This window comes from Podarcis vaucheri, assembly GCF_965113315.1.
Source record: "Podarcis vaucheri genome assembly, chromosome: 14".
NCBI classification, from domain to species: domain Eukaryota; kingdom Metazoa; phylum Chordata; class Lepidosauria; order Squamata; family Lacertidae; genus Podarcis; species Podarcis vaucheri.
In genome coordinates this window covers 55,141,426-55,165,635 of record NC_138752.1, presented here as the reverse complement: position 1 = coordinate 55,165,635, position 24,210 = coordinate 55,141,426, and the positions used below count along the sequence as shown (strand labels likewise).

The 24,210-nt window shown below is 56.3% G+C and overlaps 2 protein-coding genes across 4 annotated transcripts; one reads left to right on the top strand and one right to left on the bottom strand.

Moving 5' to 3' along the window:
- Positions 1-1,135: 1,135 nt before the first annotated feature.
- Positions 1,136-19,388, top strand: NPRL3 (NPR3 like, GATOR1 complex subunit). Of its 3 annotated transcripts, XM_082199030.1 has the most exons (14): positions 1,136-1,284; positions 2,724-2,793; positions 5,627-5,665; positions 8,786-8,915; positions 11,001-11,075; positions 12,814-12,967; positions 13,294-13,375; positions 14,869-15,006; positions 15,225-15,381; positions 16,130-16,236; positions 16,393-16,522; positions 16,607-16,796; positions 17,653-17,845; positions 18,429-19,388. In XM_082199030.1, exons 1-14 carry the CDS (start codon positions 1,167-1,169, stop codon positions 18,592-18,594), a joined length of 1,749 nt encoding a protein of 582 aa, XP_082055156.1. In that variant the 5' UTR covers positions 1,136-1,166; the 3' UTR covers positions 18,595-19,388. The 3 variants fall into 3 exon arrangements, with proteins under 3 accessions (XP_082055156.1, XP_082055157.1, XP_082055155.1); XM_082199031.1 differs by lacking the exon at positions 5,627-5,665; XM_082199029.1 differs by having other exon boundaries at positions 16,393-16,796.
- MPG (N-methylpurine DNA glycosylase) lies at positions 19,332-23,222 on the bottom strand (the record flags this gene model as incomplete). The annotated part of the gene is made up of 4 exons (XM_082199032.1): positions 19,332-19,850; positions 20,755-20,892; positions 21,312-21,516; positions 22,932-23,222. The coding sequence occupies 4 exons, from the start codon at positions 23,220-23,222 to the stop codon at positions 19,453-19,455; spliced, it is 1,032 nt and encodes a 343-aa protein (XP_082055158.1). The 3' UTR covers positions 19,332-19,452.
- Between the last annotated feature and the right edge of the window lie 988 nt (positions 23,223-24,210).

Genomic DNA, 24,210 nt, shown 5'->3' with positions numbered 1-24,210 from the left:
TATTACTTGCTGACGTTTAATTTTAGTGTTTACTATTGGATTCTATTGTATTATTGCATACTGCTTTATTTGGTATAAGTTGTTTATTTTAAAGTTATTGACTTTTAATATAGGATCCGATCGTTACTATTAATGTTTGATGATGATGATTATGTGTGTTGGAAGCTGCCCAACCCAGCCAGATGGGCAGGGTATGTATGTATGTATGTATGTATGTATAAATAAATAAACGTGGGTGCAAAGCCTCCTCTGCCATGGGGGCCAAAAAATGCCAAAGAGCAGCTCTGGGTGATGATGTCCCTAGCTTTGGGATGCTTTTTTCTTTTCTTTTTTAAAGATCTAATTTGTTGCTTTTTCACATGCAATAAACGTAATTTAAAATGCGATCAACTAACCTGCCATTTCTTTACCTGCCTTCAGGCGCCAGGCAAAAACTCTTCTCCTGGGCCTTGGGCCTTTTCAACTGTGCGTGTCTAGGGAGGGGCTGGTCTTGTGTGTTCTTGCTTTGCGCGATGGTGCTTTGCATTTTGTGTTTCCATACTGCATACCAACCTGCGATCCTCGCCTGAAGGGCTGCATCTAAAATATTATTATTATTATTATTTAGAAGACATCTGAAGGGAATTTTTTAATGACTGATGTTTTAATATATTTTTAATCTTTTGTTGGAAGCCGCCCAGAGTGGCTGGGGAAACCCACCCAGATAGGCAGGGTAGAAAATAATAATAATAATAATAATAATAATAATAATAATAATAATAATAATTTGTGTTGGCAGCTGCCCAGAGGCGGGACAGAAATCATAAATTATTATTATTATTATTATTATTATTATTATTATTATTATTATTATTATTATTATTATTATTATTATTATTATTGAATAGCCATGGGGAATTCTTGGGAAATCAGCTTCCAGCTGCCCCGTATGGGACCCTCGCTCAGCCCCAGCTGCTGAAGGCAAGGCGCCCGGCGGGGAGCGCGCCCTCCACCCTCTCTGGACTACCACTCCCGGCGTGCCTTGCCGCCCGCCGCGCCGGCCGGGGCCGCTGGGAGCCGTAGTCCAGAGAGGCGGGGACGGCGCATGCTCTCCTCCTCCTCCGGCGAGCCACGTGACCCCTCCGGCGCATGCGCAGCGCCCTGTGTCGGCTCGGCGGGGCGCGAGGATGGGCGAGAGCTCGAGTCCCATCAGCGTCATCCTGGTCAGCTCCGGCAGCCGCGGGAACAAGCTGCTCTTCCGCTTCCCCTTCCAGAGGGGGCCCGGCAGCCCCGCCGCCCAGCCCGGTGAGGAGGAGCCCCTGCCCGGGACCCTCGCGCGCCCGCGGTCACACGTGCACCTCAAGCACACGCGACACCCTGACACGCGAGTGGGAGAACGGGGGGGGGGGGGCTGGAGGCGACGCGGGAGGGGAACCTCCTCCCTGAGAAGAGGTCTTGGGGGGGCACACAGCATCTGCCAGGAAGGAGTTAGCTGGGGTCAGACTAGATGACCCTGGGGGCCCCCTCCGACTCTACAGCTCGGGGATTCCGTGGCAAGGAGGGACCTTCCCACCCAGGGCAGAATGGCCACTCCGCTCCCACGAGGAGCGGCCACGGCCACCGGTTTGGGGGCGCTGCAACTGTGATTCAGAATGGGGCGCAAGAGGTGGGGGCATGATGTGGGGCACGGCTGAAATCCGAGACCCCCCAGGTCTCCTTTCTGCCCCCCCTGCCTGCCTGGCTGCCAACACGCTGCTCAGCTCCAGCAGCTCTGCCCTTGAGCTCAGCAGGGCAGAGGGGGGCAAACCGAGAAGGAGCTGGCTGTGCCCCCCGGCAGCCGCCTTCCTGCCCCTCTGCCACTCCCAAAGGGCACCAGCCTCCCCTGGTCCTGCCCCCGCTGCCTGAGGCAGCCTCCTCCCCAATCCGGCTGCTGGAAGACCCAGGAAGAGAAAGGGCTCTGGGGCCCCAGTCCTGCCCTGGGGGCTCCGCCTTGGGGCATCTGCCCCCCAGCAATACACACATGGCCGCTCTGTGTCCCGGCAGCTGGCCAGCCGGCCATTATTCTCTCTTCTTTTCCCCTTTGGGAAAAGGATCTTGGGAAGGCAGTTCCCCAGCTGAGGAGCACCCAGGGACATGAAGAGTGAAATAAAAGCCTGGATTGCTGGATCAGGCCCAAAGGGGCCCGTCAGAGCCTGGCGTCCTTTTCTCCCCGCAGCCAACCAGACGTCCCCTTTGGGTCCTCGCATGCCTCCTGACACGCCCTTTCCCTTCTGGCTGAGCTCTGATAGGCATCTCACTTGATTCTTGAGATCAACCATAAAGCCTTGGGGAAATGGCCGCCCTCGTAATACGTTGGGCTCAAGCCATGAGGTCCAAAGCGGCAACTTGAATTGTGCCACGGGCTCCCATTTCATATATAGCTCAGTCTGGATAGTTGGCCTAGGTGAAGATTTGACGTTTTCATCCCCAAAAAGTTTTTGATTTGTGTTTCTACTGAAACGAGGCTGCATTTTAATGTTGTATTTTAATCTAGTTTTTAAGTTGTATTTTAATCAATTGTTTTTATACCTGGTGTTAGCCGCCCTGAGCCCGGTCTCGGCTCGGGAGGGCAGGGTAAAAATAAAATTTATTATTATTGTTATCATTATGATTATGATTATTTGCCAAGAATTAGGTGGAAGAGGTTTCTGCTCTAACCCAAACCTCTCTGGCCTTCTGGCCTTCCCCCCCTTTTCCTTTCCTAGGGAAACCGAGAAGCAGGTATGCCGTGAACAGTCTGGGCGACGGCGTCGAAGACCCAGATGGGGACTCCAGGTACGTAGGGCTCCTGTTCCCTTGAGTACCAGCCCTCCTGCTGGTTGTCATGGGTTTGTGTAGAGAGCGTAAAAGACACCTTTGCACCTGGATCCTCACCAGGTGGGATGTGCTGGAGTCCCAGAGCTCTGGCATGTAGGGCAAAAGGGGCGTTGGCTGGCTGGCTTGGGGCTGCTTGGATCCTGATCAAAGCGGACCCTGACCATCGCGGCTGGGGTGGGGGGGTCACCTGTGGCTCCGCAGGTGTGGCAGGGAGGCGTGGCTTTTAATGCTGGGGTGTCTATCTTGACTTAAAAAAGAGGTCTCTAGCAACTCAGGCATAAGACTCTTGCATGGGAAGTTCCTGCACAAGCATTGCTATATTATTTATTTATTCATTTATCCATTTGTATACTGCCCTTCACCCGAGGATCACAGAGTGGTTTACATTAAAAAACACAGAAATGCATAGCACAGTAACCAACAAAAACAATTACCCCCTCTCTCCGGTTTCAAAGGCCATAGATTGTTCAGTTGGCCCCGGGAAAAGAGGAATGTTTTTGCCCAGCACTTACTTAAAGATGTGTTGGTTGTTTGGTCCAAAAGAGAGCTGAGTTTCCTCTTTCCAGAAAACCAGAAAGTCATTGCAGTGGACAGGTCAGAAATGTTCCCCTGAACCCTGATGCTTCCAGATAAAATAACATGAAAAGGCACTGAGGGTCTTCCTCTCTCACTTCCCCTTGAATTGGCAGCCAGGGAGCTTCCCGGTGAGTGCCAGGTTGAGCCTCTCGTCTCCGCCTGGCCTGAATCAGGCCTCTGGGGCTTGTACGTGGTCACGTTTGTGATCGCAGTTCCCCAGTCATGCCGGGGCTGTGCTCACCTTCAGCACGGGGCGGGGGGCATATCTGAAGGGGGCATCTTGGGGAGAAGAGGAGCATTGGTGGCAGGAAAGGGGCAGGACGGGCTTGGGGGGCTCCTGGAGCCCCTGATGCAGCAGCTCCCCTGGCCCCACTGCTGGGGGATAGGGATAGGCTTGTGGGGGTTGCTGAATCCTGCTGCAGAGGCTGCCTCTTGCGCAGGACAACAACAACAACAACAACAACAACAACAACAACAACAACAATAATAATTTATACCCCACCCTCCCCGGCCAGAGCCGGGCTCAGGGCAGCTAACACCAATAAAATTACAGTAAAAACATAATAAAGGTAAAGGTACCCCTGCCCGTATGGGCCAGTCTTGACGGACTCTAGGGTTGTGCGCTCATCTCACTCTAGAGGCCGGGAGCCAGCGCTGTCCGCAGACACTTCCGGGTCACGTGGCCAGCGTGACGAAGCTGCTCTGGCGAACCACCAGAGCAGCACACGGAAACGCCGTTTTCCTTCCCGCTAGTAAGAAAAAACCAATTTAGTTTTTTTAAAAAAATAAATATTTATTAAGGTTTTTACAATGTTACAAAATGAAAAAGAAAAAATACAAAATAAAAATGGTTAAAAACAATTCAATCTTTTCATCACTTATCTTTCATTTACTTGTTTCCCGGACCTCCTCATACCTCCCCTTTTTGTATTCCAGTTCAATTTATTAGTTCAGCAATTCCTTTCCCTCCTTATTTTATCCTGATTTTTAATCTTGATATATTGTAACCTAAATTTACCTGTTAAGAATCCAATTTTTTTCATATTCTTTTATACCATTACAGCTAGAAACCCCTTAACTTCAATCCAACATCATTCTAACATTCATTAATTTTACAATATTTCTGTAAATAATCTTTAAATTTCTTCCAATCTTCTTCCACCGACTCTTCTCCCTGGTCCCGGATTCTGCCAGTCATTTCCGCCAATTCCATATAATCCATCAGTTTCATCTGCCATTTTTCGCAAAAACCAATTTAAAACCAATTTAAGATACAGGTTAAAATGCAATTTAAAATGCAGCCTCGTTTTAAGAGTAGACCATAAATCAAAACCAAAACCATAAGGGGAGGGAAACAGAAGGGTCAGACTGAGTCCAAACCAAAGGCCAGGCAGAACAGCTCCGTCTTGCAGGCCCTGCGGAAAGATAGGCATGAAGGTTGCTGCCACTGTTCTGGGCTGGCACAGCCTGACAGTGTGGGGAGACAGTGCCCTTTGGGGGCCTTCATCTGCTGGGCAGTGATGCCCACCCATGGCATGGGCGGGGTTGCCTCCTGTGGCCCGAGGGTAAGGGGTGCCTAATAATAATAATAATAATAATAATAATAATAATAATAATTTATTATTTATTCCCCAGCCACTCTGGGCACCTTCCAGCAGAATATTAAAATACAATGATTCATCAAACATTAAAAGCTTCCCTAAACAGGATTGCTTTCAGATGTCTTTTAAAGATAAGATAGCTGCTTATTTCCTTGACATCTGGTGGGAGGGCGTTCCACAGGGCGGGTGCCACCACCGAGGAGGCCCTCTGCCTGGTTCCCTGCAACCTCACTTCTCACAGGGAGGGAACCGCCAGAAGGCCCTCGGAGCTGGACCTCACGGCTTTAAAGGTCAGCAGCAGCACTTTGAATTGTGCCCGGAAACGTCCTGGGAGCCAATGCAAGTCTTTCAGGACGGGCGTTGTGGTCTCAGCAGCCGCTCCCAGTCCCCATTCTAACCCCCGCCAGGCTTTCAGGGTGCGTTTATCCCTTGAGGCGCTAGGCAAGGGCTCGTTCTCCAAGGAGCCTTTATTTATTTCAATATGTGGACAGTCCCCAAACCTCCAGACGCCCGGTTTTGCAGCGTTGACGTTTTTGTGCCTTGCGTGACTTTGCCTGCTTGATTCTTGTGTTCTGTTTCCGCCTGGTGCTCATAGCCCCTGTTCCTGTTTTCAGAGAGCCCTGTCCGCTCACTGATGAGCAGGTGGTGTCGGGGTAAGACCAAACCTTCTCCGCCAGCAGCGCCTCTCTCTCTCTCTCTCTCTCTCTCGAATGGCTTCCCTGTCTCCACCGTCTTCTCCTTCTCCTCGCACTTTGTTGCTCACTTCTCTTTCCCACCAAGCTGCAAATGTCACGGAACCACACGCTGGTGCGCAGGGAGGCCGGCGAAGGGCCTGAGAAACAGGCAGGTCAGCCAGGAAGGAACTTGATACTCAGGGGCAGAGCAAAAGGTCCCAGACCCCAAGGGCAGGGCTGGGGGGGAGAGACACCCCCTGTGCCTGACACCCCAGTCAGTGCAGGCACCCCTGGGCTACACAGCCCATCAGTCTGACCCAGGAGAAGGCTGTTGCCTGCGTTTCTGAAGGCCTTTCCGCCCCATAGCTGGAAGAAACAGCTACGCTGTGCTTTGCAGTGAGTGGGGAACTGATTTCTCCACGGAGACAAAAAGGTCATGTTTTCCCTCCGAAGGCATTTGGGGGACGCACTTGTCTGAAGACTGGCTGCTCTGCTCCAGTATGCAGGATGCAAGCTGACCAGCCTGCAGCGCAGGAGGCTCCTGTCGCCCTCCTTTTGCCTCTTCGTGACAAATGGTCCTGGCTCCCCCCCCCCGGGGGGTCCTCAGTTCCAGCAGACTTGCTTAGGAGGCCTGCACAGGCCCCCAGCCCCTGTGATAGAAGCCCCCACCAAGGGGGAAGCTCAGAGGGACACACTGGAGGTTTGGCCCAGCCTCCCGTTTCAGAGACTCAGTGAGGGTTGCGGCTGTGGACCTCCGTCAGGGCAGGGTGGCTGGGAGTTGACTGAGCGGGGCTCCTGCGTGTGCCACATGGCTTTTGACCTGGGCCCCCAGAGGCTGCCCCCGGCCCCGTCTGCATTCCCTCTGCCTCCCAGCGCTCAGAGCAATGGGGCGTCCTTCAGGGCTGTGGGGCTGGAGCAGCCCAGGAGGTTTTGTTCCCTTGCCCCCCTGGCCGCCCTGTTCTGAACAGCTTCTCAAGAAGCTGACGGCTTGATGGCTGCTGTCTCAGAGCACTGCCTGCCCTGAAGATGCTTGTTTAAAATAAAATACTTTGTGTGCCTTTAAAGCAGGTTTGCCTTTCTGTAGCTGCTCAAAGAGGCCGTCAAGTGGATTAAAACAAAGTCTCCAGCTCTGAATAAGCAGATGAGCTCTTAACAATAGTGGGAGGTGGGGAAGGGAGCCATATTCTCCTCTGCAACCCAAGAAAACTTTTTTTTTTTAAGCTCAGTCACTTTGGTTCTCTGCTTTCAGAGAAAGGTTGGGGGTAGGCTCCCCCAATGCACAATTGCTACTCCTCTGAAACTCATTTACAAAGTTTTGGGGCTTCCCGTTGCCAGAACAGAGGAGTGGAAGTGATCTGTGTGCCCCAGATTTCAAGTTTGGCTTCAAGTATTTTCTCAATTTCCAGAGGGGTCTCAGCAGCCGTGTGATTACGGTTGCAGCAAAAGCGGCAGGGAGTCTTTTCTGGGTGGTAGCATAGGAAAGGCACTGTGGTTCTCCAGCGGTTTGACTTTTCACCCCCAGAGGCACACTCCATTGTCCCTCGAGACAGACGGAGGCCGGCAAGTGTTTGGAAACGGAGGCCAAAGCAGAATTTGCCCGTTTTCCAGATGTAACAAGACTTTGTTGAGCTTCTTGCTGTAGACACTTCTCCGCTCGCCCCCGGGTCATATTTCCATGCAGTCTTGTTCCCCCCACAGCAGGCCTGCTGTCTTCTCCAATGCCTCTGGTTTTGTGCATGCCTCCCTCGGCTGTGTTGTGCAGCCTCCTTGATCTCTTCTGCCGGGGCCGATAAGCTGGCAATCTCTCCCGGCCACGGCCCCTGCAGCTGCTGCCTGCACCCAGGGCAGGGCAATCTTTCTGGGTGAAGCTGAAGGGCAAAGAGGGCCGTAGGGCACTGCTTGTTCCGGGCCTCACTGTCTCCCTGGCGCCCGGAAGTTGGCCTCCTGGCAGCTGTGAGATGGGAAAGCAGCAGGCAAGACCCCCGTTGACCAGGCAGGTTTGCTGCTTCTGCCCGCAAAGCTAGTTTCTTTTTGAGTCATCCAGGCAGATGCTGACTGCCATGTTTACAGTTTCATGCCTTTCCCCCAAAGCTGAGCAAGCAGCAGCATTGCAGAATATCCCCTTTGGTGGAGAGATGTGGGAAGGTTCAGAGAGTCGTAGAGTGGGAAGGGACCCCCCAGTGGCCATTTAGTCCACCCCCCTGCAGTGCAGGGCTAAAGCATCCCTGACAGAGGGCCACCTGGGACAGACGAAAGAAAGTCCTTCCCCGCCCCCCCTCTAAAAAACCTGCCCTTCTTCAGAGAGGATCCTTCCTTCTGGGGAACTTCAGGACTTTGCAGGCCACACATTCCCCCCCCCCTTTCCTGATGAACTTTGCCCATGCATAAATGCATCTTTTCCTCCGCAGAAGGAAATCTGGGACACTGGCAGTGGGAGGAGAGACACAGGAAGGGCTTCTGAGTTTGGCCCTGGCCTGTGGCTCCCAGCCGCAGTCGGGCCCTTCTGGCCACCCCAAGACCTAAGGCTCTGGCGTCTCTGGGAGGGGGCCCTGGGGCTCAGCTGCTCCCCCCGCAGACACGCCTGAGGCAGGGAGCAGAGCTGGGCACACACACCCCTTTGGCCCAGGGAGCCCTTTTTCACAGGGATGGGCAGTCGGTGACCCCCCAGGTGGTGCTGGCACCCCTGACACAGCTGCCTCCTGGTCCCCTGCTCTGGAGCAAAGCCCCATCGTGCTGCCTGTCCTCAAGCGACCTGCCCGCCACACCTCCCTGCTTAGGGGAACTTCACCTGTCCTTCCAAACCGGCGCCTGCAAACTCTGCCTAATCTTTCCTCCTGAGAGCTTGTCATTAACGAAAGTTGCATGAGCCTCTGACGCTTTCCCTCTCGAGATAATTCTGATGATTTGAAAGATGGTGATCTTTGCGGCATCTTAATTTCCCCCACCTATGGACTCCAAGGTGCCCCAATGTCGTGTGGGTGTGTGTGGGTGTGTGTTTGTAGACTTAATGGTGACACAATGCATACCAATTCATCCCGCCTCCGGGACGGCGTGGGGCCTGCGCAAGTGCGTTTCTGATGCCCGTTTCTGCTCCCGAAGGTTCTCGGACGTCATCCTGGCAACGATCCTGGCTACCAAATCAGACATGTGCGGCAAGAAGTTTGAGCTGAAGATCGACAACGTCCGTTTCGTGGGACACCCCACCCTGGTGCAGCACGCCTTTGGGCAGGTAGGCCCCGCGGGCGCCAGGGCCGCCTGGGCACAGCCTGGGAGTTGGGCCGGGAAGTCTTGTCCAGTTGCCTCCCTCTGCTGCCCCGGCCCCTTTCCTGGTGGTTCAGCTGGCCAGGGGGGGGCTGGGAGGGGGAGCTCGGAGCAGCCCTGGAACAGGCCTGGGGGGCCAGCTGCAGTCGCCCCGTGCCGTCCAGCCAGATTGCCCCACAGGTGCCCCCTCTCACGCTCTGCTTTTGGGCCTGCTGGCCGGCCCCCAGGCGGCCCTTCCTCCCTCCATAATGTCATTCATTGCCCTGACATCACCTCCTCTCCTCTCTGGGGAGCTGAACCCTTACCGGCTCTCCTTCCAGGGGGGAGGTGTGTTTCCACACTTGCACTGCACTACCCCGACCCGTGTGGGTGCTTTCCTGGGACCTGTGTCTGCCTCGACTTCTGAACTGGCCTGCCAAATTCGGAGGGGTGCTGAGTTCGATCACGAGTCGCCGGACTGGTACCCCCCAGTTTGTGATGCGGCTGCTGGGGGCCTCGGAAGCTGAGCCAGAGCACAGGGACAGAGGAAGCTGCCTTGTTCAGACCCTGGGTCCATCTAACCCTGTAATGCCCGCACTGACTGGCAGCAGCAGCAGCTCCCCGGGGTTTCAGGCAGGAGTCTCTCCCAGCCTTCCCTGGAGGTCATGCCAGTGGGGGTGGAACCTGGGACTTCTGCATGCCAAGCAGCTGCTCTGCCACTGACCCTTGGCGCGCTCCAGGAGAGGGCCAGCCAGGGTGTTTCCATATTTCCCCCCTTAAAAACAACAACTCTGCTCTTGGGGGGGGGGACTGCACAATTCAGAGTTGGAGAGCCTCCTGGGCAGGGGTCTCCTTGGTCCTTGTCCTGCAGCCTCCCTTGTGGTGGAGACATGGGTGCCAAAGGCCTTTTTTTTTGGGGGGGGGGGTCTCAGCCTTCAGGCTCTCTTGTGCCTCCTTGTGGTGACATGCAGACCCTGCAAAGTCCTTTGGCAGCTGCTGCAAACTTGCCCAGGCTTCTGGCATCTCCCTTCTGCTTGTGAAGCCCAGAGAGTCCTTCAAAATGAGGTGGGAGGGCTGGTGGCGGCTAGGGCTCTGCATATGCTCAGAGGCGCTTGCCCGCCCCTGTCCCTAAGCATTGGGAAGAGGTGCCAAGCCTCTGATCGGATCAGGCCCCTAGTAGGCTGATGTTCGTGGCCACAAACCCCATGCAGGGGAGGGGAGGGAGCAGCAGCAATAATAATAATAATAATAATAATAATAATAATAATAATAATAATAATAATAATAATAATAATAATAATTTATTTATACCCCACTCTGGGCAGCTTCCAGCAGAATATTAAAAACACAATAAAACATCAAACATTAAAAAGCTTCCCTAAATAGGGCTGCCTTCAGATGTCTTCTAAAAATCAGGTCGTTGTTTATTTCCTTGACATCTGATGGGAGGGTGTTCCACAGGGCGGGCGCCACCACCGAGAAGGCCCTCTGCCTGGTTCCTTGTAATTTGGCTTCTCTCAATGAGGGAACCGCCAGAAGGCCCTCGGAGGTGGACCTCAGTGTCCGGGCAGAACGATGGGGGTGGAGATGGGAGGGGGGTCTCCCCTCTCCCTGGCCACCCCTGTTCCTTTTCTTTGGCTTCTTCCTTGCCTCCAGGCGGCCTCCTCCACACAAGCCCAGGGAGGGGGGCACAGCCAGTGGGAAGGAAGACCAGGCTAGCAAGCTTTGTGGCTTGATTTGAATGATGGATTGACTCCATTTCTGCCTTGCCTTCTCCTCCAAGGAGGCGGCTTGTGTGGTTCTCTCCCCACCTGCTCGTCTGATCCCCACAACGACCCTGTGAGGTAGGGGAGGCTGAGAAGCAGGGACTGCTGGGGGGGGAGAGAGCACACCCGAAGCCCGGCCACCTGCACCAGCCGCCTGATTCCCTGGTGTATGGCAGCTTACACCCCCGTGAGGGTGAGGTAGTTCTGCAGCCCCCCCCACCCCTCCCCAGCCCCTCCTTGCCAGGGGCTGCCCCCTCCCCTGCTCCCCTCTCTTGGCTGCCCCCTTAAAAGTCCGGCTTGCTTTGCAGATCTCCAAGACAGACCCCTCCCCAAAGCGGGAGATGCCCACCATGATCCTCTTCAATGTCGTCTTCGCCTTGAGGGTAAGGACCCCCCCCTCCAGGCCGGGGGCACCTGCCGTTTCCCGGGAGTCAGAGCCCAGGCATGGGGGGCACCCCACATGTGCTGCAAAGTCCAGTGAGAATGTGGGGCTGGCTTGGGGGGTGCAGCAGGCCCCTTGACTCTTCTGCAGGGATGTGTGCCACCGAGGGTCTCCAGGCTGCTTGGGGGAGCCCGATTGGGGGGGGAGCCCCACCCCAGGAAAGGCTTCGGAGCCTTCCTTGCTTCTGCCACCCCCCCCAAGGGCCTGCCTGGGCTTTGGGTGGGGCAGGCGGGTGGGGCAGGCAGAGGCCCCAAACTGGTAATCAGCGGAGGAGCAGCTCTGTGACTCAGCAAAAGCTCCGAAAGCTGAGTCACGGTTTGTGGACCCGGGTGGCAAACATTATCGGCAGCCCGGCCCTCCTTAACTGGGGCCTGGCAGCCGCCTTCCAGCCCCCTCCGGCTTGCCTCTCTGGCCCCACCTTGCCAGCTGTGTGGGGCTGATAGCGGCCTCCACCTGTGGGTTAGAGGGAGGCCTGAGCAAGCAGCCTTCGTGGTCTCAGGGATGGGAGTTCTCAGGGTGGACAGCAATGGGGAGGCCCTTTGGCCGGTAGCCCAGGCAGTGGCCTGTGGGTCAGGGCTGAGGGCAGGCAGGGGGGTTGCACAGCTGGTCTGCTCTGGTCTGCCCTCCCTCAGGACCGGGTCTCCTGGGGGGGGGGGCTCAGAGAAATGGCTGGCCCACAGCAGGTGGGGCTAAGGGGCAGCCGCCATGATGTAGCAAAACAGGAGCATCACTGGGAGCTTCAGGGCAGATCAAAGAAAGTCATCCTTAAGGCAGGACAGAGTCAACTATGGAACTCACTGCCACAAGCTTTCAAAGAGGATTGGACAAATTCCTGGAGGAGGAGAGGGCTTCTCATGGCCCCTAGCTCTGCCATGTTCCTGAATCCTGAAGAAGAGAGCTCTTGAGGCCTGATCCGGCTTGCTGGTTCCCCACAAGCGCCTGGTGCCACTGTGAGGGTAGAATCCTGGACTAGATGGGCTGTGGGCCTGATCCTGCAGTTTTAGTGTTTTTTGGCTTTTTTGCCAAATACAATTAAGCAAGTAAACATGCTTAATTAGATCATGTTGTGGGGCATCTGAAAGCTTTTTTTAATTTTGACTATCTGTAAATTTATTTGTTATTTCAAATTAAAATTTCACAGGTATATATATCAAACATAAATCATACAAACAAGATCCCAAGGAATCTCCTTGACTTCCATCCTCCCCTTTGTGGGTCCTAATTTAATCATTTCCTCCATCTTTTTTGATGATCCAAATCTTTTACTTCTCCATTGTGTCCAAAATTTGCCCTTAAACTACAAGTGATATTCCAGTCTTTACAATGGTCTTTAACTCTTTACAATGGTCTTCCTGATTTCTGATCCTTCTGGTCATTTTGGCCATTGCAGCATAGTCCATCAGCTTCACCTGCCATTCTTCTCTCGTCTTCTTCCCATCTCTTGTCTTCTTGAAGAGTACCAGGCAGATGAGTTAATTTGCAGCTAAAAGGACCCCGAGGTTCTGATAGGCTTTTGCGCACATAAATGTGAAAACCCCAAAACAGAGCCAGTCCTGGGCTCCAGGCCACGGCTTCCCCCAAGTCCTCTGGCCGAGCTGGTTGGGCCCCTTCTGTCCGGCGGCCAGACTGCCCTGCCTGCCCCCTTCCCAGCCGCCTCTCTCCCCCCGTCTCCCCCTTAGGCCACCGCGGACCCCTCGGTCATCAGCTGCCTGCACAACCTCTCTCGCCGCATCGCCATTGTCCTCCAGCACGAGGAGCGCCGCTGCCAGTACCTCACGCGAGAGGCCAAGCTCATCCTGGCCATTCAGGACGAAGCCTCTGCCATCTCGGAAAGTGAGTCCGGCCGGATCCAGGGGCTGCAGGGAGCCCTTCTCCTGCTTGCCCCCCACCCTCAGGCCAGGCATCGGTCTGGCCCTCGTGGGCTCAGCTGGGCAGGGGCTTTATTGTTATTGAGTTATTAGATTTGTATCCGCCCGTCACCCAAAGATCGCAGGGCAGTTCACAACACAAAAACGCCCTGCCTGCTGTTCGTGGCACTTCCAGCGGCCATGGGGGGGGGTTGGCATGTCCATTTGGAGCTGGGGGGGGTGAGGAGGTTTCCTGGGGAAGCCCCTTGAAGATCCCGGGGGCCACACCTGGCTGTTCTTCCCCTCCTCCAGCGCCTGAAGGGCCCCAGTCGCCTTTCCTCCACATCCTCCCCAAGTGCAAGCTGGCCAGAGACCTGAAGGAGGCTTACGACAGGTAAGCATGGGCTGGGGGGCCGCCTGTCAGTTAGGATTAGCCAAGAGGGGTCCCTTCCCACTCTACAATTCTGCAGTTCTGTGATTCGAAGTCAGTCTTTGGGGTCTCAGCCCTGGGGTGGGGGTGGGGGGGCTGAAGGTTGAAAGCCCAGGAGAGGCCTCTGCCCCAGATGTTGCTCTGGCCCCTGGGTAATAATAATAATAATAGTAATAAATTAATAATGATAATAATAATAATAATAATAATAATAATAATAATAATAATAATAATTTATTTATATCCTGCCCTCCTCAGCCAAAGCTGGTCTCAGAGCGGCTAACAACAATAAAAGTAACACAGCATTCTAAATTCAGTTCAGAATAAAATCAATTCAGAATCAAATTCATGGCAACCATTGGGCTAGAGTTCTATGAGGATTACAGAAGGAGAGAGGGGGTCAGACTGTGCCTTGGCCGAAGGCCTGGTGGAACAGCTCCATCTTGCAGGCCCTGCAGAAAGATGTCAAGTCCCGCAGGGCCCTAGTCTCTTGGGACAGAGCGTTCCACCAGTTCGGGGCCACAGACGAAAAGGCCCTGGCTCTGGTTGAGGCCAGCCTAACCTCCCTGTGGCCTGGGACCTCCAAGATGTTTTTATTTGAAGACCGTAAGGTCCTCCAAGGGATATACCAGGAGAGGGTCCTGTAGGTACGAGGGTCCTAGGCCACATAGGGCTTTAAAGGTTAAAACCAGCCCTTAAACCTGATCCTGTACTCCACCGGGAGCCAGTGCAGCTGGTATAGTACCGGGTGAATGTGCTCTCGCAGCGAAGACCCCATAAGGAGTCTCGCCGCAGCATTCTGCACCCGCTGGAGTTTCTGGGTCAGTCTCAAGGGCTGCCTGCCTGGGTCTTTTTGCAGCTTTCCCAGCTCTGCGATACCCTTTTTGCGGTGAGGCAGCTAGAACGGCACTCAGGTGCCCTCCCTCCCTCCCTCCCTCTCTCTCTGCAGTTAGGGCTGCTGCTGCCAGCTTGGGTCAGGCTCACAGCTGCCCAGCGCCACCTGGTGGCCATCGACGGGGCTGCAGAGGGAGCTGCGGCTGGTGGCTCCTGTTCTTTATTATAATAGAACAGCCAAACCTCGGTTGTCGAATGCAATCCATTCCGGAAGACGGTTCGACTTCTGAAACGTTTGACAACCGAGGCGCAGCTTCTGATCAGTTGCAAGAGCTTCTTGCACTCAAGCGGAAGCTGCGTCGGGCGTTTGGGGTCCAAAAAACGTTCAAAAGCCTGGAGCATTTATTTCTGGGTTTCCTGGATGCGGGAGCCAAAACGTTTGAAAACGGAGCTGTTCAAGAACAGTTTTATTATTTGTACCCCTCCCACCCGACGGAGTTGCCCCAGTGTGAGAGAGGGGGGCTGTTCCTTTGAGTCGAGGGTCAAGCCCTTTGTCGGGGGGGCCTGCGGCTCAGTCCCTGCCAGGGCCGGGGGCTCTTCCACCTGCTCTCTGTCCCCTGCAGCCTCTGCACGACCGGCGTGGTCCAGCTGCACATCAACAACTGGCTGGAAGTGAGCTTCTGCCTGCCCCACAAAATCCACTACGCTGCCTCTCGCTTCATCCCCCCGGAAGCCATCGAGAGGAGCCTCAAGGCCATTCGGTAAAGACCGGGTCGTAACAAAATGGGGGGAGGGGTTGCTGTGCTGCTTCCTGGTCCCAGAGTGCGCCTGGATCTGTGCTTTGGGGGGCAGTGGGGTCCCTCTGCAAGACCCGTGTTGCAGGAGGGTTGGCCTAGATGACCCTGGGGGGGCCCTTTGCAGCCCTGCAGTGCCGCGAGTGTGTGACCCCGTCTCTCCCCACCCCCACCCCCCCGCTCAGGCCGTACCACGCCTTGCTGCTGCTGAAGGACGAGAAGGCGCTTCTGAACGAGCTGCCGCTGGACTGCTCCCCCGCCCTGGTGCGCGTGGTCAGGACCACCTCGGCCGTCAAGAACCTCCAGCAGCTGGCCCAGGACGCCGACCTGGCGCTGCTGCAGGTGAGGGGGAGGGGGGGCCGGTGTCTGGGGGCTGCCGGCAGACGCGCCACCCGCCCCTCCATTCTGGGCGGGGTCCAGCAAGGCCTCCGGCCTGCTCCCTGGCCAAAGGGACTCTCCGCTTTGACTGCCATTATTCCTGCATTGCAACGCTGTGATTCTGTGAGTCCCCCCTCGCCGGAAGCCCCAGTGGGAATCCCAGGGGCCTCAGAGGGCATTGGGACAGCAGCTGCTCCTCCCCACCTCCTGCTCTGTGCCTCACTCTGATGCCGCTGCTGCCCGGATAGGTTGGCACCTCGACTGGGGGGCTTCCCCCCCCCCCAAGCCCAGAGCAGTAGCTCCTCCTGTGACCCCGGTCGGCACCCCCTGCTGCCCCTCCCTGGCTGCTGCTGTTTCTTCTGTGGGGCTGGGGGAGGCTCTGTTCTTGGCCTGGAGCAAGGTCTCTTATGTGGCTATCTGGGAGATGGGGAGGGACGTTGCTCAGTCCCCTCCTCACTCGGGGGGCCTCCTCAAAAGCAGAGCCGGTGTCCCCAAGTCGACAGGTGAGAAAAGCAGGTGGGACCCAGGAGATTCCCATGGGGGGGGGGAGGCACTTTTGTGGCTGGAGGAGAGGCCAGGCAGTTTCTGATGTGACCCCGATCCAGGCCTTTTCTCCCTGGCGAAGCAGCTTCCTCCTGCCGCTTGGGCCCAGGAACCTGGGGAGGTTCTGCTGGTGCTGAGTGCGAGTCTTCCCCTTCCCTCCCTGCGGCAGGTGTTCCAGCTGGCAGCGCACCTGGTCTACTGGGGCAAGGCCATCATCGTCTACCCGCTGTGCGAGAACAACGTCTACATGCTGTCTCCCAATGCCAGCGTCTGCCTGTAAGTCTCTGGGCATCCAGCTCTGCCGAGTATGAAGCAAGACTCGCATCCTGTCCCGTCCCGTCCCAGATGCTGGCCTCTGGGGAGGCTGGGGGGTTCATGCAGAGAGACACCCCCCCCCCCGACCTCCTGCCTGCTCTTCCTCTCCCCCCACAGCTACTCCCCTCTGGCGGACGACTTTGCCTGCCAGTTCCCCGGCCATGACCTGCCTTCCGTCCTCTCCAAGTTCTCCTTGCCGGTGTCCCTGTCGGAGTTCAAGGACCCCCTGGCTCCCCCCCTGCAGGAGGTAAGCTGCCCCTGGCACCCCTCACCCAGCTGGCCCCTGGGCAGCCCCACCCCACTGAGCCCCTCTTTGCCTCTCCCCCACCAGACACAGCTCATCCAAATGGTCGTCTGGATGCTCCAACACCGACTGCTCATCCAGCTGCACACCTACGCTTGCCTGATGGTGCCCCCCAGGGAAGAGGACGTCCGGCCCCGGGCGGAGGAGATGCCCCTGGCGGCCAGAGTTGGGGGGCGCAGCCTCAGCACCCCCAATGCCCTCAGCTTTGGCTCCCCAAGTAGGTGGTGTGTGTGTCTTTTGGAGCCCTGATGTGAAGGGGTTCTGGGTCTCTGAGTCTGTCTCCATCTTACCTTCTGCCAGATGCTCCAGATGTTTTTCCCATCATACTTCTGGGCATAATAGGCTTTACTGTTTTTATTTAGTTTCTTACCTTTATACGCAATATAAAAACAGAAAATGAGAACACAAAATGCATAGCCTAATAACAAATACCCTGAAAAGCTGCACAGCCCCCTCTCCACAAACATAAGCCATAGATTTTTTTATCAGTCCAAGGCCTGGTTGAAGAGGAACGCTTTTACCTGGCCCCTAAAGTGAAGGAATGAAGGCGCCAGGTGAGCCTCCCAGGGGAGAACATCCCGCAAGCAGGGAGCCACTGCAGCAAAGGCCCCGTTTTGAGCTGCGGCTGTGGCTGAGTTGCCCCATTTGTAGGAAAGGCTCTCCTCTACTCCAGCGAAAGATGGGAAGAGGTTGTGGGGGATCCTGGGGCTTTTGCAAACGCCACGCGAGCTTCAGCCCCCATCCATCTGCACAACGAATCTTGTATGGCCTCATCCTTCCACACCCTTCACAGAGCAAGGGGTGGCAGTGGCGGCTGTGCTGGGGGGGGGACCCTGAGCATTGCTCTCTCCACACGAGGCGCATGCCTGCGCGCTCTGCCCAGGCTGCTCTCTGCGTCCCTCCCCCTTTGCTTTGGGGGCCCTCTCGCGACAGGCCCCGAGTGACAGGACAGGAGTCTGCCTCAGCTGGGTGTTTGTGAGAGGGTGCACATGAGCCCCATGGGCAAGGGGGCAGCCGAGGGGGGCGGCCTGCTCCACGCCCCCTTGCGTCTTTGTCCTGTTCCCCCCCCCCAGCCAGCAGCGACGACATGACGCTCACCAGCCCCAGCATGGACAACTCCAGCGCAGAGCTGCTGCCCGGAGGGGACTCCCCTGTGAACAAGCGCATGACCGAGAACCTGCTGACCAGCCTCCCGGAGCACGAGCGAGAGGCCATCCTCAGCGTCCCAGCCGCCCACAACCCTGAGGACCTGCGCACCTTTGCCAGGTAGGCAGGGAGGGGGGCAGCTGCCTCCAAAGAGCGAAAGGGCCGGGAGGGGCGATGGCTGGTTCTGGGAAGAGGGCAGAGTCCCTAGGGCAGCCACAGCCAGGATTTTTGTCAGGGGGGCAGAGCCAGTGTGATTTGTCAGTTAGTTAAGTATTTCTGTTGTTTTACTTGATCTGACCCCCCCCCCCTCCTGGCTTCTGTAATTTGAAGACCATTTCTGAAGGAGACCCTAAAGCTCACAATGAGCAGCCCCTGCCCTGTTGGCGCAGGTCTGTTCCAGCCCCTTCAGACCCCCCCTCTGCCTTTCTTCCCCTGCACAGGGTGGGGGGAGCTGCCCTTCTCCCCCTGACTTCTGGCACCTGCAGCCGTTTCTTCCTTTGGGGGGGGAAAGGTTGCTCTGGGAGAGCGGAGAGATCAAGGGGGAGGTTTGGGGGCTGCCCTGCCCGTCCCTTGCAGTTCTCCTGGCTGGGCTGGGCTGGGGGGGCCTGGGACCAGCGACCGCCCTGTCTTGGGTTTCCCGCTGGGGGCTCCTGGCCCGGGCTGCAGCTGCTGCCCCCCAGCCCTGCCCTCTTCTCCCCCCCAGGCTTCTGCACTACTTCCGGGGGCGCCACCACCTGGAGGAGATCATGTACAACGAGAACATGCGCCGCTCGCACCTCCTGATGCTCTTTGACAAGTTCCGGGGGGTGCTGGTGGTGACCAACCACGAGGACCCCGTCATCTCCGTCTTCCAGTCCTTCCAGAAGTGAGGAGAGGCGGCCGCTGCCCAGGACTTCGAAGGAGGATTGCTGGCCCTCGGGATGGGGGAAGAAGGCACCCCTTCTTGCAGCCACATGGGGGGCAAGGAGGGGACTTGGGGGCCTTGTGCACAGACGCCTGATTCGGTCACGCTCCTGGCACTGCCAGGCCTCAGGGGCTGCTTCTGGGCCTCTGCTGACGGCTGCAGGCATAGCGATCCGTCTGCTGGACACTTCTCTGGGGTGGGGGGTGTGTGGAGAGGGGGGGGGACCTGTGTCTTGATAGTTGCAGGCAAGCCTCAGACTGTTCACCCACCGTTGCACAATTACAACCACATGCTGGAAAATGTGTAATCTTTCTCCTCTTAAGTCAGGGAACAAGTCTCTTGTGAAAGTACCGGCTCTCTTCCTCCCTGCCGCGACCCACGGACCCACCTTCCTCACTTCGGAAGGGCAGGTGACCACTGGCCTGGCCTCCTCTCTCAGGCCACCTGAACTGGCCACATCCTGCTTGCTCAATCAGGCGGCTCCTCTCTCTTCCACAAGGGGCAGGAGCAGGTTTAACCAAGGGAACGGGGGGAGAATTTGTTGGGGTGATTCTGGTACCTCTTCCTAGCAGTGGAGGAGCTCTTATCTCCCCACATTGGGGGGGGGGTGTCTTCCTCCTTCCAATTCTGCATTTTGCAGGCTTTTCCTTCCTTCAATATGCTGCAGGCAGGAAGGCTTTTCCGCAGCCACAACCACCAGCCTCAAAGCAAAACAATCTATTTTATTTTGGAAAGAAATAAATGCACAAGGCTGAAAAAGTCCCGGCCTTCCCTGTTATTCTCCCCATCCTGGGAAGCCTCCTGACCCCCCAGTTCCTGGGCATCAGCAGCAGGGAGAGGCCTCCGCTGGCAGCCGGCTGCCTCTGGCCCCCTCGGCCGCCTTGTCCTTCACGCTCACACACGGGTTGCCCCAGACGTAGAAGCGCAGGGGCTGCTGTGCCCACTCGCCGCTGATGCCAATGCGGGGAGCGGAGATGACGTCTTCCTCCCTGGGCACGTCCAGGCCGGGCTCCAGCCACACGGCCGGATGGCAGGCCAGGTCCTGCTGGTCGAAGGTCTTGTCCACAGCCAGGGCCTGGCAGAGCTTGGACGGCCCGTTGCACAGGTGCCGGTCCTTGAGGGGGCGGGTGGCCCCTTTCCGCTGAGCCAGGCGCAGCTCTCTCATCGCCTCCAGGCCCTGCAGGGGCTCCAAGGAGCGCAGCAGGACAGCCGCCCCCTCCCCTGGCGAGAGAGAAGGGAGGGGGCAAAGGTCAGGGCAGGCCAATCCCAGCTCAAGGGATCTTTCGGAAGGGGCTCGCAAGAAAACCTCCCGTATTCTAATGCTCTTCTACCAATCTATGGGGAGACCACGGGCCGTTCTGTCATCTCACCTTGAAAGGTGAAGAAGGGCAGAAAGGGGCAACCGAGAGGATCTGGAAGTTGCCTGGAGCAGCTCTCTGAGGAGGAAGCGCTGGAGCATTTAGGAAACAGGTGAGTACGGAGGGGGATGATTAGAGAGGGGTACAAAATTAGGCACGGTGGGCAGAAAATGAAGAGAGGGGCGTTTTCCTCCATCTCCTGCCAAGTACTAGTAGGAGAGGGAGGAAAATTATTCTTATTGTTCTTATGGAAGGGTCAGAACAGACAAAAGAGGCGACTTCTCACCTCAATAAACCATCGAATTTGATGGCCTCCAACTTGGAGGGCTTTCAAAGGGCCTCAAATGCCTGTGAATATGAGATGCTGGGAATCCCAAGCGAGGTCACTTGCTCTAGCCCTTGTCTCCCGCTTGTGGGCTTTCCTTGAGGGGCCCTGGCTGGCTGCTGCGAGGGCCGGAGGCAGGACTGGGATGCGGCCCTGGGGCATGCACAGTCAGCCCCCTGCCCCTTCCCGGAAGGGATGCCCTTGCCCACTGCCACAGGCCAGGACACGGCAGCCGCACCCGACCAAGGACACTTGTCTGGGGGAGAAGGGCAGAAATGGAGGCCACACCATATCCCCCTGGTTCAAAGAAGCCAGGATCGGGGGGGGGGGGCTTTCAAGCAACAACCACGGCTGGACCCCCCCACCTTGAAGAAAGGACTAGGCTGCCTGGGGAGCAGAAAGTCAGCCCAAGTGCTTTGACCTAAGCCTCACTCCTGTATACCTGAAGGAGCGTCTCCACCCCCATCATTCTGCCCGGACACTGAGGTCCAGCTCCAAGGGCCTTCTGGCGGTTTCCTCCCTGTGAGAAGCGAGGTTACAGGGGACCAGGCAGAGGGCCTTCTCCATAGTGGCACCTGTCCTGGGGAATGCCCTCTTGTCAGATGTCAAGGCAATAAACAACTATTTTACTTTTAAAAGACATGTGAAGGCAGCCCTGTTTAGGGACGTTTTTAATGTTTAATTGTGTTTTAATATTCTGTTGAAAGCCGCCCAGAGTGGCTGGGGAGACCCAGCCAGATGGGCGGGGTATAAATAATAAATTATTACTATTATTATTCCCTTGAGTTTCTGGATGGACACAGAGAATGTTGGCTTTGATGGACCCTTTGGCTGGATCCATCCATTTGGCTCTCTTCTGATGATGCTCAGAACAAAGCACAGCTCCCTCGCTCCCCTACAGGGCCTGTGTGCCTGCTGGATGAGGGTTGGGGGCAGGAGAGGCCCCCCAAACTCCCCCAGAGGGCTCAGAGCTTTCCTGCAGGATGGCCACCTGCTTACCTCGGCTGGAGATGTTCATGCAGAAGTAGATCCCGTAGATCTGGTACACGTACAGAGTGCCCGGCGCCATGAACATGGCCGTGTTCCTGGCAGTCTGCCGCCCGCCCCTGGAGTGGGACGCGGTGTCCTCTCCTCCCAGGTAGGCCTCCGTTTCCACAATGCGCCCCCGGAGCACTCTCCCATCTGGAAGCCTCCGGACCAGGATCTGGGAAGCAGAGGGAAGGCTAAGCCCCACATGCCCCCAGACCAGAGCTGCCTGGGGGGCTGCAGAAGAGAGGGCATGCCAGCACCTCTTCCACATTTCAGAAAGCCAACTCTTGCAGCCACTGCCACGGTTGGCCCCCAAACACTTGCGGGCAGCGCACAGAGACTCCCCATGTGGTTGCAAAGATGGAAGGTACAGCTCTGGGGGCGAGTGATGGGTTCGGAAGAGGTGGCTGTGGCTCAGCCCTGGCAGCAGAGGTCCCACCACCAGGGAGGCTCCCACCCTGACCTCCGAGATCTGACAGAGTCCTGGCCACACAGCAAGAAGACGCTCCGTAGAGGAAGCCGGACGCTGTGCAAAAAAAAGCAGGAGTCCAACCCTGGCATCGCTCCAACAGCTGCAGGGCCTCTGGCACCCTAGATGGGCGGAGGAGCACTGCCTGGCATGCAGAAGGTCTCAGGTGCCCCCCCCCAATTGGAAGCAGCATCACCAGGTGGGAAGAGTGGGCAGGAGCACTGAGGCACAAGGGGGCTGCATGGCTAAATATTAAATAATAATGTTTATATCCCGCCTTCCCCAACCGAAGCCGGGCTCAGAGCGGCTAACAACAAGAAATGTAACCCAGCATTCCAAAATCAATTCATTCTAAAATCAATTCAAAATCAAATTAATGGCAATCATTGGGCTAGAGTTCTATGAAGATTACAGAAGGAGAGGGGGCCAGACTGAGCCTTGGTGGAACAGCTCCGTCTTGCAGGCCCTGTGGAAAGATGTCAAGTCCTGCAGGGCCCTAATCTCCTCCACCAGGTGGGAGCCATCACTGAGAAGGCCCTGGCCCTGGTGGAGGCCAGCCTAACCTTCCTGTGGCTCGGGACCTCCAAGATGTTTTTATTTGAAGACCATAAGCTCCTCCGTGGGACATACCAGGAGAGGGTCCCGTAGGTACGGGGGTCCTAGGCCGCATAGGGCTTTAAAGGTCAAAACCAGCACCTTAAACCTGACCCTGTACTCCACCGGGAGCCAGTGCAGCTGGTATAGAACTGGGTGAATGTGATCCCACGGCGAGGACCCCGTATTAATTATTATTATTATTATTATCATCATCATAAAATTTATATACAGTACTGCCTTTTCTCCACACGGGGAGCCAAGGCGTCTTGCAGATAAAACAGAAGCAGCTAAAATCATCGGGGTGGGGGGGGGGGACACAATTGTGAAGCAAGGGAACCTGAGTCCAATTCAGGCATGCGCTTCTCTGCGTGCGCAATTGCGCTTTCGCTCCTGCCCTTGCCGGGCCCCGCTCGGAGCCGAAGGGTCTCGGCTCGGCCCCGCCGTCGGGGGCGCCTCCTGGGCGAAGGAAGCCGTGCCCGCCCGCCCGGCCCGGGCGCCTCCTCCTCCTCCTCCCCGTCCCTCACCTGCCCGAGCAGCGCCCTGGCCAGGCGGGCGCACGGCTGGTCGAAGAAGGCCGCGCCCCGGCGGGGCGGGGAGGGCGCCTTGGCCAGGGTCCCGTCCGCCGCCTCCGCCTCCGCCTCCTGCTCGCGAGGAAGCCGCTTCCTCGGCCCGGGCATGGCTGCGCCAGAGGGAGGGGAGGCTGGCCGCCCCGCCCCCTCGAGGTCTCCGCCCCCTCGAGTCCGTCGGGGCGCCCCCTGCCGGAGGGAGCCGGGGCAACCCCGGAGGCTGCGCGGAATCCCGGCCTCTCTCGGCATCCGCGCATCCAGGCACCGTCCTCGGCTTTACTGACCCTGGTTTTGTTTCGTGTCTGCATTTGCTCAACAGTGAACCGTAATTGTATCATCAGATCCTGTTTGAGATGAAATGAATCCTTTCCGAAAATTAATAAAAAGTATTCAACATAAACGCCCAATAACTGCTCCGTCAAATAAGGAATTTTATCCCTTTGCCCTGACTTGGGCACACAAGTACCCAGTGACTGAAACGCCGCCTTTACTGCCTCAGTTCCTCCTTCGGATGCTTCCTGGATTTCATTCTTCATCTTTAGATCACGGCCTCAGTCCAGTATACCTGAAGGAGCGTCTCCACCCCCATCATTCTGCCCGGACACTGAGATCCAGCACCAAGGGCCTTCTGGCAGTTCCCTCACTGCAAGAAGCCAAGTTACAGGGAACCAGGCAGAGGGCCTTCTCGGTGGTGGCACCCGCCCTGTGGAACGCCCTCCCACCAGATGTCAAGGAAAAGAACAACTAGAACAACTACCAGACATTTAAAAGACATCTGAAGGCAGCCCTCTTTAGGGATGCTTTCAATGTTTAACAGACCACTTACAGATAGGTAGCCGTGTTGGTCTGCCATAGTCAAAATAAAAAAATTCCTTCCAGTAGCACCTTAAAGACCAACTAAGTTAGTTCTTGGTATGAGCTTTCGTGTGCATGCACACTTCTTCAGATAACTAACTTAGTTGGTCTTTAAGGTGCTACTGGAAGGAATTTTTTTTATTTTAACAGACCACTGTATTTTAATAATTGGTTGGAAGCCGAGGCATCAATTCTTCTTCTTCTTCTTCTTTCCCTCCTCAGTGCCTGTCGGTTTCCCTGGCCCTATCAAGAATGCTTTACCCAATAAATGCATCCATTTGGGAGAAGCAGTGGTCTGCCCTGAGCCCAGGAGACTGCAGACACTGAGCCCACCGCCCAGCCCCCCCCCTCCCCCAGCAGAGCCCCCTTATTTCCGGAGGAG